Source organism: Cydia fagiglandana, chromosome 10 (genome assembly GCF_963556715.1).
Source record: "Cydia fagiglandana chromosome 10, ilCydFagi1.1, whole genome shotgun sequence".
Taxonomy (NCBI): Eukaryota; Metazoa; Arthropoda; class Insecta; order Lepidoptera; family Tortricidae; genus Cydia; species Cydia fagiglandana.
The window spans coordinates 12,811,978-12,833,007 of record NC_085941.1 but is presented as its reverse complement, the minus strand read 5'-3'; the positions used below and the strand labels follow the sequence as shown (position 1 = coordinate 12,833,007).

Genomic DNA, 21,030 nt, shown 5'->3' with positions numbered 1-21,030 from the left:
GTCTAGATAGAGGATTCCTAGTCTATGTTAGGAAGCTAATTGACAGTAAGTACTTGAGACTACGTGGGTGTAGATGTAGACGCCGTCTTTTCTTACCTTTCATCTTGGAACGCTACGACATCGACGTTAATAAAATAATCTAAAGATTACATCAAGTAAACTAGAAAAAAATGTGAGAGTAAAATGAATAAGAAACAACAAAAGACATATTTTTATTTCCTACCTTCTTAAAAGTACCTTAAGATGAACATAACATATATTTATATAAGAAGTCTGTTTTTTAAAATACCTTTACAGAGGTTTTAGAGGCAAAATTATCTGAAATGCCACCACCGAAATGATTCACAATTTCAATTTTTCACATTTTAGATGTGGAAAATAACAGTGTTTTTTGGGAATACCGGCACCTCGGAGTAATTAACAACGGAGACGGCATGTCTAAAATTTTCGGTACAAAATAGTCTGCCGTTTTTTGCGGGGGAGGGGCACATCAAATGTATAGGTACGTCATATCAGATAAACGTCAGTCCATACATATGGTTGACATGTGGTTGACCATTGGCCGCCTATTTTCGACAGAGGGGAACGCCTGTTAATGGCGGCTCCATTGTTAATTACTCCGAGACCGGCACAGATAAAATTACATTTGGAATAAATAAGCCGAATTAATATGTAGGTAAATGTTGAAATTCTTGACCGCGATAATGTGCAAAAGGCAAACTAATGATGTGGTTCACGTGGTTCAATAGTATGCCATATTCAAAATGATAATAATATTAGGTATATTCTCGTAATACAAATTCAAATAGCGGGTTAAGTAGTGTTTTCAAATTACATTTAACGCGAAATTTTGTTATTATATGTACTTATTAACAGAAATCATAATAATAAATGAATTTACTAGTGTCAGTAAGATATTAAAGATGGTTCAAGGCTAATTTTAATTGTCAATAATCAACGTTAAAAATTTAACTACATAGGACTATAGTTACCTGACTTTACGGAACTTAAATTAAAAAGATGTATAATTTTTTACTCATACAGCATTTATAACAGCAACATAAATCCTCCAGGATGTTCATTTATTAATTCTGTCCCTTTTCAAAATCAAGAAAGTTGGTAAGAAACTGCTCCCGCACATTCGACCTGTTCGATTTATGCGACTTCAGCGATCTCTGGGAAGATCCGCGTGAAGCGATAGATGGAGCGCGGCTGCACATAACCGGCTTTTGGAGCTGGAAGAAGTTCAGGGAAGCTTTCAGCTCCGCTATAAACGCTTCTTTGTGGGTCACCTGTAAAAATATCGTTATCATTGTCACATTATCCAGCGGGTCTAAGATGGTTGCGCTTTTCACGCCTCATCCACGAATATCCACTATAGGCCGACCGCCATATATTGATTACAACAAAGGGTCTAGCAGGCTAAGCGAACAAGAAGTGCCCCCAACGACGGATTTGGTCATTCTTTCAGGTGGTATACTGGCAGGTCCTAAGAACTCTCTATGCTTAATATCAGTCCTCGATCTTCTTTTGTTTTCAAGTTATTCAGGATAATGTAAAATCATCAGTGTATCGTTGAAAGTGTCATATTTTGTAAACCGTTCAAGTTAGATTAACCAAACAAAATTATATTTGACAACAATAAAATAGACTACAAAATGAATATGTTTAACCTGCATCATGTCCTTATACTTCATTATAAAAAAAAACATTTTATTTTTCTTCTCATTATTTTTTATACTATTCGCGGAGGTACACCTACAAAAAAAATATGCATGAGTAGCCACTAATACCCACTATATACACATATAAAAATATTTGCATCAATCTTCGTGCGTCATGTCAAAAAAAAAACATTATCGAACAAGGATCTCGGAAACGGCTCTAAACATAAAAAAACTCAAAAATGCGCGTTTTCCCAGAGATAAGACCTAGCTAAATCAATTTATCGCCCCCGAAAACACCCATATAGCAAATTTCATCGAAATCGTTAGAGCCGTTTTCGAGATCCTTGTTCGATAATGTTTTTTTTTTGACATGACGCACGAATATTTATGCAAATATTTTTATATGTGTATATAGTGGGTATTAGTGGCTACTCATGCATATTTTTTTTGTAGGTGTACCTCCGCGAATAGTATAAAAAATAATGAGAAGAAAAATAAAATGGTTTTTTTTATAATGAAGTATAAGGACATGATGCAGGTTAAACTTATTTTGTAGTCTATTTTATTGTTGTCAAATATAATTTTGTTTGGTTAATCTAACTTGAACGGTTTACAAAATATGACACTTTCATTGATACACTGATGATTTTACATTATCCTGAATAACTCGAAAACAAAAGAAGATTGAGGACTGATATTAAGCATAGAGAGTTCTTAGGACCTGCCAGTACACCACCTGAAAGAATGACCAAATCCGTCGTTGGGGGCACTTCTTGTTCGCTTAGCCTGCTAGACCCTTTATGGTGGGTCCATGGTCCTAGGGTTAGGGGTTTGTCAATGTGGCCCATACCTACCTACCTAATAAGTACCTACGTAAATACTCATTAGGTATATCCACAAATACTTTGTTTGCATGTAGCATTCCTACGCTTAAATTCATTAAAAACTGTTGTAAATATAAAAACAGACGAATTCTATAACATAATTTTGTACACAACAAATAAATAACGATCAGTTAGCACTATTAGTTACTTACTTCACGACGACGAGCAACCACTATGTTCTGGACTTCGTTCATGAACTCGGCAGCAGTAATAATTAGCGCGACAAATAGTCCGCCGATCAGCACATAAAAGGCACCGGCCAAATTCTCAAGCTCCAAGTCACCTTCCACGTCGTTAACATCTACCGTATCCTGAAATAAATTATAGTATATTAAAAAACTTTATATAAAAAAAAGAGTAAAGTACTTAGGATTGAGCCTGGCGGCATTATCTATCAACAATTGCATCTATTACTGGCCCCTAATATATCTACGTCATATAGGTACCTATATTATTTATTTTGTAATAATCTACTTATTTTGAATACGTATACCTATGATATTAAAACAATTATGTCTAAAAGTTTTGGCATCCAGAAATAAATAGATATTAAGGATAAAGTACTGCAACATAACTACTGGGTTGTCATTGTTGTCAAGGATGAACGTATCTAATTGCTAAACAATCCAGTTACTACAAAAAATATTCATCATTCGGTTCAGCTGTCAAAATAAATTACGTCAGCAAAGTTATTCATCATTGTACCCAAATTTGTTGTGTTGAAACTTACTTCACATGGTATAGCACCAAATTTTTCATTCCACCATTTATCTTTGATATCATTCAATTTATTATTTTCCTTAAGTTTTAAAATGGCTCTATTGATTTTTGATCTATGCGGCGAATCTGAAAATAAACAAATGCCACAATTTTTCAAGTTATGCGATGTGACTTGAGTGTGTTCTAAAGTAAATTAAGTTAAGCGCTTTTTATGCTGGTCTTACTGTCACGCTGATCGTCAGCGCTGACAGGCCAATATGTATGATGTTCAGGAAGCGTTTATGAATAGCGTCGACAGATCAGCGCTGATAGGCGTCTGCGCTAACGCATACGCTGCCGTACGCACCGCTTGTCGGTGTAGCGTAGCTGTGCTGACCGCTGCTGAGGCGCCTTCAGTGAGCGAATTAGTATCAAGTTGAGAACGACTCGCGGTGAAGATTGGTGCTGATGTGGTGCGTACCTCTACCTTCTGAGAGCGTTTTTGTATCGCGCTGAGAACTATGCGTGCATATGTACATAATAGTACGGGGAAAAAGAGTTAAAGTACATTATTTTGCATTAGACTTACTTGCAGGCATTCCAATTCCATAATCCTTAGAGTCCAGTTCACCTCCAACTTTCTTAAGTAAGCAATTCCGTTTCATCTTGTACTCAATGCTGGCAGACTCCATGAAAAATGCAAATTTGTTTTTACTTGCTAATACACGCTTTTCGCCGATCTCGTTGCTCTCTACTAACACGCCTGGTGTTGCTATCATATTCTCATAGATCTTGCGGTACATTTTATCTTTCGAGTTCTGTGAATGATCGTAAGTCTTAATGTTTTGAAGAGCCAAAAAAGTCACAACTGCTGTGGACATATCATATTGTTCGCAAACAAGGCACGTATTTAAAATACAATAATAGTTCCATATCACACTATTTTCACAAAAAGGACTAATAAGTATAAAATCTTGGAAATCGGAGAATTCATGCCAATATTACATTGCGACCCATGTATTTTCATAAACGGTATGGCAATTAACCCATTCGATTAGATATTTACAGACTAATGAGAGTTCTTTACCGTTCTATGTAGAAAAGGACTCTTGTCCGTCTACCGCAAATATTCATACCTTAAAGAACTCTATCGTGGAGCCTGCCTCAAAGGCTCCGTATAAAACCTTGGTCTGCTTGGCCAGGTCTTCGATTCCCTCAATGGGTGCGTTTTCCATAGCAGACGTCAGCGAAGCGGCTAACTGTGCGATATAAGTTTGACAGACAATCATGGCGAAAAACCACCACATGGCACATACCCAACGGGAGCCGAAAGCCCTGAAAGTCAAATTCACTGAGTTTATATTATTGAGACAAATAGCTGAGTTTATAGTTATAATACCCTCTTAGCGCCCATAGTTTCATTGGCCATATATGAAGCCTTCGAAAGTCCTTTTAATAGGTTTGCATGGTACAGGCTCAGAGCATATTCAGTAATAATACATATTTTTTATTTGGGCAAATAAAGTAACATGGTTTGCGAAGCCAAACATGTTTTGCAATTACGCCTACAGACTATAACCAATTGTGTAGGCTTAAATTCAGCTAAGTATTTTTAACGATAACCAAACTGACTTGAGTAGGATACCGTAAAACGGGGTGAGTAGATTTCGCGGGGAGAGTTGGGTCATGAATAGGGGGGGGTGAGAAGGGATTTTAAGGCTACTGCTACAAAAATAATGTATTCCAATTTAAAATGGGGCTATAGTAATACGCATAATAAAAAAAAAATCGATCCAACAATCTTCCACTTCACCTTCACCTCACCTCGCCACCTTTGTATGAAAAACCCTCTCACCCCAAATACGAGGCACTACGGGGTGAGGAGGTGGGTTTTCCTCTTTATCGTCAAAGTTATGAAATGGAACTACCCAAAATAAAGTACAAACTAAAATACAAACGTTCGAACCACTTATTATATACACCATTCAGTTTTCACATGTAAAAATAAAATTTTATCGAGGTTTGAAAGTCAAATTTCACCCAACTCACCCCATTTTACGGTACTCAAGATCTTTTCAAAGGTCGTGGTCGTGGGCGCTCGGAGGATAAATAAAGTCTATACCTACTTAGGTAAAATGTCACATCCTTGAGTCATAATAGACCCCATTGTTAGCCAGGTGCTATTTTTGAAGTTCCAGATATTTTCCAACTCTTCTGGCTCCTTTTCGCACGGCTGCGGATTTTCCCAATCAGCTGGAGATATTCTGGAATATATAGAAGTTAATAATTTTATCACTCACTTTTTTACATAGAGTAACTACCTACGCCAAATAAAGGTAGTATTTGATATAAAATCAATGTTCATGCGTTGCATAGTTCATATGTTATTTGTAAATAATCTTATTTCGAGTGTTTTAAATGTAAATATTTTAGTGTAATTTCAACACATTTTTACCACAATGGAAAGATATTGTGTGAAAATTTTTGATTTAACTAACTTAGCATCTTTAATAATTATAAATGCTGTTGAGGATAATAACAAAAAACGCTGTTAAAACATTGAATATACAGTGACGGAATTTTTACCTTGAGCAAACAAAGAGTACTATAGACACAATACAGTATGCTGTCCCTGTGTAGATCCACATCTCCACAGAATAAGGTTTGAGGAATGACAGCGTGTCGATCGGGACCTTATTATCCTTGGTGAAGAGAATACTGATACCCACAGTCATAATTGGTACCGAAAAATCGACTAGCTTCTTCCGAGCTTCGGTCATTGTCAAGTCACATACGACCAGATCGGCTTGCTAAAAAAAGTCGTTAATGTTTTAGATAGCGATTTAAATCTATATCTAACAAAAGGTGATGTGTGATCAGTATTTCAAATCGGTAAATCAAACTTACTTTATCTAGTAATTTTCCAATAAGTCCATCCCATTTCTTCTGAACGGTGTCATATTTTCCGTAAGTGATATTCGGGTCATACACGAATTCAAACGTATATCCAGGATTCTCATCTTTGAGAACTTTAAATATATTTGTGACCAAATCTACGGAGAATCCTTCATATTCAAGTCCATCGTCATCTTCATTGCAGTCGGGACCCGGTAGATGGTCGATGTAGCACTTCTTTTTAGCGATATATGGTTCAGCAGGTCGGGACATTACCTGTCAGTCAGAAATGGTTTTTAATTTTAAACAACGAAACACAAGTGGATGATAACATAATAAAATATTTAAATGAAAAACTTATATTTAAATAAAAAAATTACCTAAATGTTATCAGAAATAAAAAGAAATAAGCGTAATAAGTTTAGTATATACTATGTTCTACTATAGGTAAGTAATTCTTACTTTGAAATGATGAGTATTTGACTGATTACTTAGTATCTCGATAGCCTTTTCGTCGCTTACAAACTCCTGTTGCTCAGACTTCCACGTCGCAATGGTATGCAAATGTGATTGGTGTATCTCATTTAAATATAATGTGTAATCTTTTCTACGGCCTGTCATTGGATCAAATGATATTATTCCAGTAACTCCTGTTGTTGTTGTCTGTAAAGTAATTATCAAAGATACCCTATTACTTACCATATTTTTTTCTATTTCAAGGTTTAATATTTTGTCAAGTTATTTCATGATATTAAGTTATTTCAAGGCTAGATATTTGTCCCTTTACCTATACCAGCAAAGTTGAACATTTTATGCCACCTTCGAAACATGATATCAAATTATCTTAGTTGGTCACCGCTTAACATCAATGAAAGGAATGGAATAGAAGAATTAGTAGTATGGGAGGTCTTGCTATTAAGCCTCATTAAATCACAGCGGAATAAAATAAGACATACGTTCAGTATATGTTCTTGTAGCTTAGCTCCGTATTCCCATGGTTCACTGCTGCACAGTTTTCCTTGGGACTCAGGGGGAATGTTTGATTTTTCCGCCGCCTCCAAAACATGTCTTGCAACGTCATCCATTAATAAAGCATCATTCTGGAAAATTACTCTAAATTTTTATTGCAATGCAAACTTAAATATTTTCTTAATAGGTTTACCGCTCGTTTGTAACCCCTGAAAATATTGTGGTGTACAGCTTGGCAAAAAAGAGTAGACATTAAAAAGTGGCAACACTGTAGTGTCATCCCTTTCAAATCAATTTATATAAGAGAACGAGACTACACTACAGTGTTGCCACTTTTTAATTTCTACTCTTTTTTTTGCCAGGCTGTACACCACAATATTTTCAGGGGTTTTATTTTTTGCAACTACCTATTTGTAAAACATATTTTCATGTTATAAAAAAAAATACAAATTACAACTAACACTTACAAATAATTTTATTTATCAATCGACTGACATATTACAAGTACAAGTTTTTAAATAATAAACATACCGGAAATTTGACAACGGGTAGTGAGATACCATTATTCCAGTGACTAACTCTTGAATTCAGACTGCCTTGTGCACTGCTAAGTTTCTCGTACTCTGCTAGACTAAGCCAAGTAAAATTCGAAGCGTATGTGGCCAATTGATCCGCCACCCGGGATGTATCCATAGATGTTAATGTATAATGCTGACAAAAAAGGAGATTATTAATCACCTAGCCGATATGTAATATTTCTAGTTTATTCCATACCAACTATTTAGAAATCGCCCTAGGCATATCTCGCTTTAAAATAACGAAGGTAGTAATTATTATATTATACAGCCAGGATCAAAAGTAGCTGAAGCGGCTAATGAGCCACAAAAATTAACATTGCAACAATAATTATCAAATCATACTGTGTATTATGTATATTAGGTGTTATGTATATTACCTGATATGAGTTGAGCATATTGAGTTTGGCAGCAACTTCTATATATTTTAAGATATTGTCGACATGACAATCTAATATAATACGACTTTCTTGCATCTTACTTAATTCTTTAAATATCTGAAAATATGTTATTGTGTCTCATAATTAATTGATAGCACACCAATAAAATTAATACCCAAGTTTCTAATACCAAAAACAGGTACCTCGTAGTTTTCAGCCTCAGGGTCCAATTTTCGAAATATCACATAAAAATTTGTCGAATAGTTAGATATGATTTTCTGAACTCTTAATAATCCTGGAAAAAATGCACCATATACCCAGACGTAATAGAAAGAGGAACTTTTTATAAAATACTTCACAATGGTAGCAATATTTTAATGTTTCTCTCTGCATCGAATTTTTATTATGTCGTATATTAATGCAATGAAATGTGACAAGCCCTAACGATTTCTCCTGGTATTTTCAACTACCAAATGATTATTGAATAGCAAAAATGATATTCAAAAATATAATAGAATGCTTATAATAATACACTCAAGAAGAAAGATTAATAAAGAAAATAGGGATCGATTATAAGCTCTGATTTGACTTAAACGTACCGTAATCATCTTCATAGAGAACTATGAAACTTTCCCAATTATAAAATTTTAATACATCAGCGTACGCATTTGCCACTTCATTTGCGTCCGGAAAAAAATTAATAGCAATATTTTTAAATTTGTATTCCTGTTCTTCGTTTTCATCATTTTCCTCGTCTTTATTGTCATTGGAATTTCCTATATCTTCTTCTTCCTCGGAGTCAGGGTCAAATGGCTGCCATGTAGCTTGCAGGTATGGAATATTCAATTTGGAACAATGGTTTAGCACACCTCTGTCTGATATCAAATTGTGTGGTCCAAGCACGGCTATAGTTCTTATTGAATCATCTGTACACACTGCAAGAATAATAAGACTATAACATGAATGTCCTTTGAGAGATAAAATGAAAAAGATTGTAGAGAAGAGTGAGTTTACATAGAAACTAGTGACTAGAGTTGGACTTTTCCGTACATGCATAAGTGCGCAAATTATAACCAACTAACATCGTTCAGATTTTGATGTCAATTGTTTTTTTTAATCATACTGGGTTTTGTTGTGTAGTGATAGTGATTGACCCTCAATCACTCCTCGCTAGGAGTACGGGCGGCCGATTGCCTTCAAGTTGTATTAGGTAATATATATGTATTCGAATTGTCCTTCCTTAAACTCGTGGTATTTATAGTCGAGACTTACGGTCAGTTACTACGGAGTAGCTATCAGACGCGGTGGGCTTGATGATGATCGGCTCCAACCGCCGGTTGCCATCACCAACGGCACTGTTCACGCTTTCATTGAAGGCGCCCATCTCCACTCCGGAACCCGGTTCGAAGATCCCCACTGTTGGCCATTGTTTTTCGTAAATATAGAAATTGACTAAGCCTCACAGTAAGCTCATGAGGGCTTGTGTTGTGAGGACTCAGACAACGATATGTAATATAGAAACGAATACTTATAATAGTAAATAGCCATGACTTAGGAACAAATATCTGTGCACATCCTACGAATAAATGCCAGATCCCAGATTCGAACTCAGGACTCTCGGCTTAACATGTCGAAAATTATGTGAAGGTTTTCTTTGGTTCTAAATACGGACAATAATATTGGCTCGATTCGAGGAAATAAAAGTCTTAGATTAATTTAAATTAGGTTCTAGCAGGCCATTTTTACATTAATGCGTAAGGTACATACAATAAAATTATTCTAACAAATAAATGAATAAACCGGGATTTTGTTATATTTTTCTAGACCAATCGATTAAATTAAAATAAATAAATAGCCAGGCAATTGTTCTTTAGTCTCAGTATTAAACTTAATATTCATACAAGTAAAGCTTACCTATATTTAATTGTGATTTCTCTTCTATATGTATATGCCTTATCTGACACAAACATGTTTGTATGAAAATAGAAAATAGTAGCGTCCTTCTCCACATATTTGATGTTGTCACATTCACGCACCAAAAAACCAATATGGAAAATTACCACAAGTCAAAAGTTAAATCACAATACTTTGTAATCACTCCACATTGTCCAGAAATAACACTCACTTCGACGAGTGCAATAAAACTTTAATACCTCAGCCTACACTCTAACATTTATTCAGACATGAAACTATTCATATTATTTCCGGAGAACTATCGTCAAATGCCGGCAATCACAACGCGACGCCGCCGTCTGCGCGACCTAAAATGTTTTCCAAAAATATATCAGACGGTGTGGTGGCTCTCACTATGCTTGCACGCCTAAGCGTATAAAATGGACCGGTTTAAATTATTGTTTATACTGGCACTTTTACTGCAAGTTTGCCAAATAAAGGCAATTACTTCGGCAAGGAGTCAATTCCCTATCTGTAAGTATAAGTTGTGTGTGTCAAAACTTTCGACTTTATTTTTAATACGTAGGTAAAAAAGTAAAACTAAATACGAAATATAGAATGGTAACTATCATTCAGCTCATTGGAAATACGGCCTAAGCATCAAATCTGCTTATTTTATGTAAAAAGTGAAGTTGGAGAAGTTGATCTTAAAAAAGTAAATAACTTGCAAAAAATTGAAAAGGTATCGCACACCAAATTGAAAAATCTGTTGTGAAATCAGCCAACGAACAAAAGGTAAAAAAAGTGACAAAAGATGTGTCTAGAGATTAACCTCGTGCCGCCCAATGTGCAATACATTGTACAAAGTGACACTCAGCATAACTGCCCAGAGTTTAGAAATTAAATTCAGAGCTAAACGCCCAGTGTACAATACGCTGTACATAAAAGTTTATCAGATGTAAATATTAAATTTTCGCGCATAATTGGAATTTACCTAGAGGTAGTGAATGGTCGGTTCAGTGGCGACCATTTTGACAGCTGACGTTTGACAGATATTCATAGACAAGTGTTGTACTTCCGCAATTATTCAAACACGCGCGACACATGGGTATATAATCTTGATTTATTAAATGAATCATGGCTTTTATCGTTTAGAGAGTGACATAAAAAATATCCTAAATGTTTGTTTTATTGAAAAATACTGTTATTTTTTTACAAAGGCACAAATAAACATTTTTTTTTCTGAATCGTAAGATTATGTTCATCATATAGCACACTGGGCGCTACTGTTATAAAAATGCATAATATAACCTACAACTGAAGGTTCTTTTTTGATAGTTTATTTTAGGTCTGCATGATGATTTACTTGTTGAATACGAACTGGAAGACTTTTTGCAATCCCACAATAAAATTTGTGATCCTGAATACCAACTTTCTGGTAATGAAACAAATATTTACAATCTTAGTGAAAAATAAAGTTTCGAAGGAAGTGAAGATACTGAAACACAGCAAACATACAATAACATTATATAATTAAGAAGGATATTAAGTTGTATGTTAAGGAAGTTTATTAACTATTATTCAGACCTTGTTATAAAGCATTTCAGTGTCAAATATAAACGTTAACATACATAAAAAAGTAGCCCAACACAAAAAAAAATCTAATTATTTTTGACTTAGGTACGTGGCTTGTGTAACTATTTAAGCAGAATAATAATAGTCAGAGGCTACGTTATCGCGATTACGTGCCTTAAAGTTGATTTAAAAAATATATTTTATTACTTTATAACATCAATCAAAAACCCAATGTGCATTTAAACGAACAAAAGATACGAAGGTGGAATTCAGTTTACTGTATTAATTTTTATTCACATATACCCAGAAAAAAATAAAAAAATCCTGCTCGAGTTTTGTGTAAAAAAAAATGTGTGAAGTGCGTGGGCAGTTACGACTTCTAAATATTATGGCTCATATATTGCACACTGGGCGTTTAGCTGATCTTGCGTTTTTTTTCTTGGGCGGCACGAGGTTAAAAAATACTGTCCAGTGAAATAGGAACATTGATTTGCACCATTGGTTCCTTTTTTCTTAACACGTTTCCAATAATCATTTGTTTGAAATTTACAGGGGGATTGTTCACCAGGTTGTCAGATGACAAAACAGTAGAAGTATTCAGAAAATTTGCAAATGACTCGAGACGTTCATATTTCGGCAAAGAGAAGATTTCAAGAAGTCCTGACAGCTTTACAGTGTCATTGGAAAGTAATAGCTTATTAATATAATACGCTTTACACAATATACGTACTAATCTACAAACTAGAGCCAGACCAAGAATAGTCTGCAGCGGATTTGATAGCCCACGCAGTGAAAGTGTTATTTTAAACGTCATAGCTTCTATGAAATTATGCCGTATAAATGACACTTGCACTGCGTGGAATATCAAATCCGCTGCAGACTTTTTTTGGCCCGACTCTACTAACGTGTTTCTGCGTAATTTTTATTTCAACTTAGCAGATTTAACGATATTTTAATTAATTACACATTTTTATTCATTTCAGTGTGCGATGAAGGCTTTCGATCATCAGCGGTAGTTGACGCCAGACCTACAAGAGGAATTTGTGACAACGTATGTTTACGTAGCAATAAATTACAGGTAGGTTTAATTCGACAACGCCTAATATACTGGATATAACATATAATCCTCATAAAAAAAATTCTATCGAACGCCAAGGAAGTATGAAGTTATGAACTCATGTCCTTCCCTACTACCTTTTACTGCTAAACACAATTATAAATTCAAAATTTTGCAAACACTATTTAAGACTGTGGTACTGAATACCTTTAATGCAAAAACTATTTTTATACGCATGCTTATATTTATTAATTACTTAATTATTAAATGTTATAAGTAATAGTTTAATGAGTAAGGTAATTTTATTTTTGTCAACTATTAACGTCGATCATCTTAGCATAATCGTATGAAAATTTTAAGATTCCACATCTAACCTTGGATTGGGAGCCAGCAGTATCAGCGCCTAAAGAAGGTTTTACAATTTCCTACTATCCACCCCCGGATGTTATCTCCAAAGTTTACGCTACTTATATCAAAAAGAAGGATTGGGATCGGTTCTCATTTATGTATGAAGACGAAGGAAGTAAGTATACGAAAGGGTTTGATATTATTTCTAAGTTTAGCCTTAGATAGTTGTCTATGCAATATTATGATGCGCTATAGATGTTTCTTGGTTTATATTGTATTTCGAATTAATAAATTTTTGTAACTAGCGTGACATGATGTGGCACGATACATTAAGTTTCACGTGTGTAAGAGTTATTCGTCCTCCTTTTAACTTTACACCTCCCCTATGGCAGATTTTATTTAAATACTCAGAGAAGTGTAAAACATCTTAGGGGGGTTGAAACTCCATAGTCATAATTATCAGGCCACAGTAACAAAACTTTTTGATTTGTTGTCCTAGTCCTTATAACATAATAATTATTACCAAATTTTTATCTGATAGTATCATTGATCTGTAGATAACTCCATAGATGTTTCCTGGTTTATATTGTATTTACTTCTTATAAACACCATGGTAAGTGCTTTAAACTAAAATGAAGATGTAGCTTACCTAGGGCCTGATGTTCTGTCTAGAAATCGAATTGATTGATTAAGATGGGATAAGTATAAAATTAAATATTTACATAAACTTTTTGTGATTTAAGGTTTTATTCGTCTCCAAGAAGTCATAAATACATGGGAAAATGACAAAAAACCTATACTCTTCAAGAAAATATATCCTGAGGGCGACAATAGAGAAACATTCAAGCATGTTTTTAAAGTTGCTCGCCTGAGTTATCATATAATAGACTGCAAATCGGATAATATTAAAAAGTATTTAGAGGAAATAACAAGTGTGGTGAACTACACCGCATACCAAGTAAGTTATTGATCGCTATCAACTTATTTGTCATAAAGCTATTTTATGACTACAACTTAAATATTATTTAAGTATTTCGTTTTGACCACATTTTGTTCAAATGTCTGCTTAAAAATTGTCTTAGTGACTTTTGCCGTAACGTAATTCAGTTCGTAAGTAAAATTATAAAAATCGAAATAAATGGTCCGAAGGTAATACTTAATGATTTTTAAAGTAATATTCGACATTGATCTTAGAGCTTTCGAGGTCAAAATGTCAAAAGTTCTAATTTGTCATGTCATTAGCATTTCGTCAATATTATGGAAGTGTTACTATGAAAGCTGAAAGTGACCTATTTTTATATGTAACAAAACAGTTTTATTAATTTGGTTGTATGCATAATTATAATAACTTTTGCTGTAACCATAAAACACGTTTAGGAATAAAATTTGTTTTTGATTCCGATACTTTAAGAATTATCTATTATTTCAGAATATTCTATTAACATCCTTAGATGCATATACGGTTGACTTGACTTCAATAAACATCGAAGGTAACGTGACTACCTGGCATTTAACAATGGAACAAAAAGACAAGTGGGCTGATAATCGAATTGATAATCCTAAAAAAGTAAGTAAGCAATATTATTCTTCTACAATAGGGCCTTAAGGCTTTCACCGACACTTCACGTCAATAAGCAGCAGGATATTGTGGCAGCAGATGTTAACCCGTACAGTTTACGCACGCTCCGTTGCGCGTTGGAGGGTGCTGCCATCTTGTTGCCTAAATCGGAAACTAAAACTTGTTACATATTATCAGTTTGCGCATATAAAAGGGGGGCTCCATGTTGCCCCCTAGAAACCGCTTACTCGCGCTACAAATGAATTGTAAACAACAAATAAACAAATCAATTTAAAGTAAGACTGAAACTGACAGTTTACACCTGGTTTTTGCAGTCACACAAAACGTTTACCTAAATACCTACGGTGATATCTAGTTTGGCTGTGAAAATAGCTTTTTAATTTAGATATCCAAGCATTTTTTGCAGAAAAGCGCTTATCCACACGGCAATACTTTCAGATTGAAACTTATTTGGCAGCTGATGCACTCAGTCATCTCGAGAAATCTATTAAATACATGTTAGACAACATTCATCATAGCTCTTACAGTATACCACAACCTCCGCCTTTGTGCTACGATGGACAGACTCAGCCATGGGAATTGGGCCCGAATCTACGGGACGCTTTACTCTCAACTAATGTAAGTAGTTTTTTAATTTTATTTTTTTATCATCAACAATCTGGTGGAATTATAACTAAACGTAACTATCAAAGTAATAGTATAAGGATAACATGTTTTATTCATCCTGTCACTCCAACTCCGCCCTCTCATCAACTTCCCTGAGCCCATTTCGACTCAACAAATTGAGGAAAGGTGTCCTATTTCCCATATCGCTATATATTTTACCGTTATCGCTATTACTCGATAATGGTTTGATTACTTGGTGTAAATTAATGTTTACCCTTATTTTGTATTTAGTTTAATTTATTTATATTTTCAGACCGCAATAAGTCAGGGATTCACCGGCAACGTAGAATTCGACGATAAAGGAAAACGTGTTAATTTTATGTTGCACTATTCAAAACTGAACAATGAAAGCCAATTTGTGTATGTCGGCAACTGGAATTCGACGACGGACAAGATAGAGGATATAAACCTGAACTATGTTCCGGATGTTAAATCAAATATTACTTTTAGGGTGAGAACTTTATTTACGTACACCATTAAGGAAGGAATAATTTAGTCTCTAAAATCTCGAGGCAATCAAGCGCACTTTTCAAGTATGTCAACGTGCATTTCCATGAAATGTTACCCCAGGGCCTCTATACGCACGCTCACAGCGTCAGGAGCCTGTAAACTCGACGCTGACGTCGCTGACGCCATAAATCCATCGCGCTAGCGGTCGCCAGCGTGCGTTCCGTAAATGCATAACACCCTAATACAAGTTCACACTATAACTCTATTTTACTTACTCTGTGGGTATAGCGTTGTGTTGCTGACTGTAAGGTCGGCAAGTCTAAGGAGAGCTAGCTAGTGTATAATACTCCTATAGTATGTATAGTATCTATTATCTATTTTAGGTAGTAACACGGAAAGAAGCCCCGTATTATATAGTACCAAAAAACGGGGATCCACCTAAAGGTTACGTGATCGATCTAATGGATGAAATTTTCAAATATATCAGAGAAAAAGAACATCCCGGCTGGTTCCACGTAGTTGAAGATCCTGGCCTTAAGGTCGGTGGCCCAATAGAGGGCAGCAGGAGATGGTCTGGATTAATAGGAGAAATACTGGAACATGTAAGTAGAAATAATATTTGCTGTAAAACGAATATTGTACAATCTATTAATGACAATGTTTTGATGGAAGAGGAAATAAAAAGTAAGGAAAAGGAGAATGTACTACGTAAGAGACGATATGAAAAAAAGAAACGGATGTGAATAAAGAAGTGACGGGCGACAGAGAGGAATAGACAAAAAGACCTCAGTCGACCCCGAGTGCATGAAACAAGCGAATAATCATATACATATATGTATTGGCACGTTGCTTGATAATTTTTATTATTTCCTAGAAAGCACATTTCGCAATTTCCGACTTGACTATAACATCGGAGCGGAATGCTGTGGTGGATTTCTCAATTCCGTTCATGAGCTTGGGTATCAGTATGCTGTTCAAAGTGGACCCTCCGCCGGACCCAGATATGTTCTCTTTCGTCAACCCGCTGTCCACTGACGTTTGGCTGTATCTTGCTGTGGTGTACATTATTACTTCACTTGTTTTACTAATCTGTGCTAGGTAAGTAGGTAACTAGAAATATATATTTTTTCATTTAAAATCCTTAAGTTAGGATACAAATACTGCAATAAATAATTACATGTAATCCATAATAAAAATATTGATATGTGCATATAATCACTTCTTTCTACAAATGTATTAGGTAATCATTATTATTTTAGAATGAGCCAAGAAGACTGGGTAAATCCGCACCCCTGTGATCGCAACCCCAAGCAACTTCAAAACATTTGGAGCCTTTATAATTGTATGTGGCTGACGATGGGATCAATCATGACTCAAGGGTGTGATATATTACCTAGGTAAGTACAAATGTAGTGCATAATTGGTATCCTTCGTATTTCACGGAAACGTACGAACATGTCTTGCTATTTCAGTCAATCTCGGTACAATATTGGCAATAGGCTTTCTGCTCGCCTCCGCACAATTCTAGGCTATGTAATTTGCTATAAAGTTATCTACCACTGCAGGGGTGCCGGATCCCGGTGGATAGCAGGCACGTGGTGGTTCTTCGCCATGATTGTGACGGCCTCGTACACGGCTAACATGTCAACTTTCATGAGCAACAATCGTCGTAGCAACAACATCGAGAGTGCGAAGGATCTTTCAGAGCAGACAGCTGTCAGCTATGGTGCAATGCTTAATGGTTCCACGCATAAGTTCTTCCAGGTGAGGCTCATGGATTGTTTTTGCATATTGTTTACTGTATTCTCAGGTAAGCGAAAAAACACCTATTTTATGAGCTCCACACGCGGACCACTTTGTCAATAAAGATAACATTCAAATTCAGACGACGCCTGCGTTACTGCTGTAGCGTTAGTTATAGTAGCGTTTGTTAGTAGTTAGCGTTAGTGTGCTGCTTTACTACCACCTCTTCTTCTTCTTCAGGACATTACCATTGATTTTAATGCTAGTGATGCAGTCCGAATCCAAATCTTGGCCAGTCATTAAACTTACTTATACCATATTTCCTTATTTCTAGAACTCAAATGATCCAGTCTATCAAAAGCTTTATCAAGGGATGTCTACTGCCAATCCTACAACACTCACCGCTAACAATGATGAAGGAATGGAGCGCGTGTTACGGAGTAAAGGAAAATTTGTATTCTTTATGGAATCAACTACCATTGAATACTTTATGCAGCAAGACTGTAGATTGAAGATGGTTGGAGGAAAACTTGATTCCAAGGATTACGGAATTGCAATGCCTAAAAGTAAGATGAATTTATGTACTTACATATAAATTACCTGCTATATAGTAGAAGTGCTATCGTTATATTGTGTACCTAATCATAGCGAAATCATAAAACGCGCAGACTAATTGTGATTTTACTACAACAGTTTGTTATTTGTATTAGTTCGTAGTGGTGTAGAGTTGAATAAAATTAAAAAAGCTACATAAAATGCAATATGAATATTTTTGTCAACTATATAGTTTCAACTATATTCATGTGCATTTTTTATATAAATATATCACTTTTAACACTTGTAGGTACTCGTAATACACAAAAATGCAAATATGAAATTCATTTCATTTACACATCTGCATTTCAGACTCACCGCATAGAATGGCTATAAACAACGCAATATTGGACCTTCAGGAAAAAGGAAAACTTCAAGACCTAAAAAATAAATGGTGGGTTAAAGATCCCGACCGCCCAGATATCGAGGAATGCCAGGTAATTTATAATTACTAGCTTGACATATACATTGCCCTTTCCCGCTATTGCAAAGCTAGGTCACTCAGTAACGGTCCTGCAGCCGCAGTCCAAATGTTACCTCCAACCCAACATAAATTCCTTAAAAGGCTACTTGGAATAATACTTATCCGTCAAGTTTTTTTCAAACGAAATCAGTTGCCATAAACCTGTAATACTTAGGTAGGTACAGATTTAGTGCATCATTATTTTCCATCGCTTTTCACGGAAACGTACGAACGTGTCTATGCTATTTCAGTCAGTCTTGGTACAAAAAGTACTGAGGCTAACTGAGGTAGCATGACCAATACGAACGTTTCCGAGAAAATACGATGGAAAACAATTACGAGTAGGTACGCACTACATCTGCATACATTTTCCTGTAAATACACTTTCTTTTAATCGTTATCTCTTACAGAATGATGACTCAAACGGAAAAAAAGAAAAAAAAGAGGACAGCGGTTCCGTGCAGATGAAAAATACGAGTGGGATATTCTTGGTGCTCGGTGTTGGGGGAATTCTAGGTTTCATCGTTGCGATCATCGGATTCTTCTTGCATTCCCATGAGATCGCCGTCAAGGAGGGTGTAAGATTCATCAAATATTATTTTTATTATCGTTTGTTCTCAGTGTTTGCAAATACTCAAGCGTATACAAACATGTGTTGCCTTTATTTAACTTGCACTTTAATGTTTGCATTTCCTTTTATTTTTTAACCAGCAGAGGCGTATGATAAGCTGATAGTTGTTTAAAAGGTTCCATCCGACTTGATCGACAATAAACAGCCTCTTTTAACATAGGTTGAACATATTTCTAGTAAATTTTGAATACTGGTTTTTGAAATACAGATTCTGGATACGTAAACATACGTACGCTTAATTTTTTTAAATTGTTGAATAATTATACTATACAGGAAAGAACCATGGAAATGCTATTACCACTTCACATTTTTTTTAGATATCCTACAAAGAGGCTTTAGCAAGTGAATGGCGCGTGTCCCTCGACCCCCGCGTGCTGAGCAAGCCAGCAGCGCCCCCGCGCTCTGCCGCTCCTTCCATCAAATCCACATCTCCGAGCCGAGAGCGCTCCCGTTCCAGAGCTGCGTCTGTGCTAAGCTTCGCGCAGTCGTTTATCAATTTGAATGAAGTATACTAGTGTGTGGGCAATAATTGAACTACAGATGTATTAGTGTGTCCGTTTCTAGAACAGCGCGCCTGTTTCTTTTTTTAATCCAAGGTCGGATTTGGTAATGTAATAATAAACATTATGCTTTTTTCATTATGTATATTTAATTAATTTTACTAAGTTTTCAAGTGATCTGTCGCGAGTTATTACTAAAGCAGCATTTTTACGGTAACGAAGGCACACTACGTACGCGAAGTGCTACGCCGCAATCATGAACTAAGCACCGAATATCAAATTTATAACAACATGAAGTCTTCAAAGAATACACCAAACGTGATGCAAGGTGATACACAATCGCTACAAATTTATCTGCGGTTCATTTAAAAACGTCTAAACGGAACAAGTCGGCAGCCGAGCGCAGCACCGAGGAGGCGCGTGAGCGATCATCACTGCCCGAACCAGATGCTGACGAAGACGGCCTGGAGTGAGCCACTGGTTTCTCCGTCTCCCAGAAACTCAGCGCGAAGATGAACTCCGCCCAAAATGCTTCAGTCCGTGACATCTGAATTGATTAGACAATTATTTCACTCGCTTTTAACCGGACTACGGGAATGGTTTATGATTTTCGCAACCTACATATGTTTGTATCTTGTTTGTCACTTTATAGCGTTGGAACTAGTGATCCGGTTTTAATGATTAAAGTGTAAATTTATTAAATATGTACGTAAATATAATCGATTTTACATATTTTCACTAAACATCCGAAGAACTTACTTGCTTCAACTAACCTTAACTGGTAAGGTAAGGTATTGTAGCGTGATTCAATAAAGTAACCTTACAAAAATTGGTAATGATGTTTATTACCTTCTGTTCTATAGCGACATCCTTAACATGCCACAAGAACTCAAATATGCCCATGGCGGCTGCTATTCCACAGCCGGTGCCCAGCACTATGAACACTCCACCGACATTGTCCACTCCCAGTTCTGCTGCACTCGCCCCTTCCTCGCCTGCTTCCTCTGACTGTCATTGAAATTTAAAAATTATCATTAGCCATTTCAACTCAAAGCAGTTCGATAGCAATATTTCACAGTTTAAATATTACTCTCAGATCTCTATTTATGACATTTTTCGCCATAATTAAGTATTTAATAGCAATAATAGTAAATGGTACGGAAATGTGTGAGGTAGTGGTACAAAAGCTACTAGTATAAAGAGTAACTTGTCTAAAACGCTGCTGGTCTAACAAGCAACTGGTTCAAGAAAACAGATAAGTAGTCAATCAGTAGGTAAGTAGGTAGTCTAAACCACAATTGATTCCAGTAGTCTCGTAGGTAGCTCGTCTAGAATTAAACTTGACTTAAGCGAGCCGTAGCGTAGACTAGCAAGAACTTGCATGCAATTTGCGTTACATTACCGACTACTAAGTAAACGTTTGAATGCAAACTGCATTCAAAAGTTTTAACAGATAAGTACT

General features: G+C 35.7%; 2 protein-coding genes across 2 annotated transcripts in view; one reads left to right on the top strand and one right to left on the bottom strand.

Moving 5' to 3' along the window:
• Nucleotides 1-1,085: 1,085 nt before the first annotated feature.
• The window catches only part of LOC134668333 (uncharacterized), a 29,883-nt gene continuing 9,938 nt past the window's right edge, over nt 1,086-21,030 (bottom strand). Inside the window, exons 16-32 of the mRNA XM_063525814.1 lie at nt 20,418-20,576; nt 19,932-20,115; nt 9,342-9,521; nt 8,669-9,004; nt 8,273-8,364; nt 8,070-8,186; nt 7,646-7,825; nt 7,102-7,245; nt 6,608-6,808; nt 6,158-6,421; nt 5,837-6,060; nt 5,377-5,514; nt 4,387-4,585; nt 3,840-4,068; nt 3,282-3,397; nt 2,704-2,862; nt 1,086-1,292 (exon numbers count right to left, since the gene is read on the bottom strand). Coding sequence (XP_063381884.1) covers nt 1,086-1,292; nt 2,704-2,862; nt 3,282-3,397; nt 3,840-4,068; nt 4,387-4,585; nt 5,377-5,514; nt 5,837-6,060; nt 6,158-6,421; nt 6,608-6,808; nt 7,102-7,245; nt 7,646-7,825; nt 8,070-8,186; nt 8,273-8,364; nt 8,669-9,004; nt 9,342-9,521; nt 19,932-20,115; nt 20,418-20,576 — 3,129 coding nt within the window. The remainder of the gene's footprint in view (nt 1,293-2,703; nt 2,863-3,281; nt 3,398-3,839; nt 4,069-4,386; nt 4,586-5,376; nt 5,515-5,836; nt 6,061-6,157; nt 6,422-6,607; nt 6,809-7,101; nt 7,246-7,645; nt 7,826-8,069; nt 8,187-8,272; nt 8,365-8,668; nt 9,005-9,341; nt 9,522-19,931; nt 20,116-20,417; nt 20,577-21,030) is intronic.
• On the top strand, nt 10,197-19,651 carry LOC134667949 (glutamate receptor ionotropic, kainate 2-like). Its single transcript, XM_063525373.1, has 16 exons — nt 10,197-10,496; nt 12,090-12,224; nt 12,521-12,615; nt 12,955-13,117; nt 13,686-13,900; nt 14,372-14,509; nt 14,960-15,139; nt 15,441-15,638; nt 16,021-16,239; nt 16,512-16,735; nt 16,897-17,034; nt 17,203-17,401; nt 17,715-17,946; nt 18,287-18,411; nt 18,848-19,015; nt 19,386-19,651. Exons 1-16 carry the CDS (start codon nt 10,403-10,405, stop codon nt 19,581-19,583), a joined length of 2,721 nt encoding a protein of 906 aa, XP_063381443.1. The 5' UTR covers nt 10,197-10,402; the 3' UTR covers nt 19,584-19,651.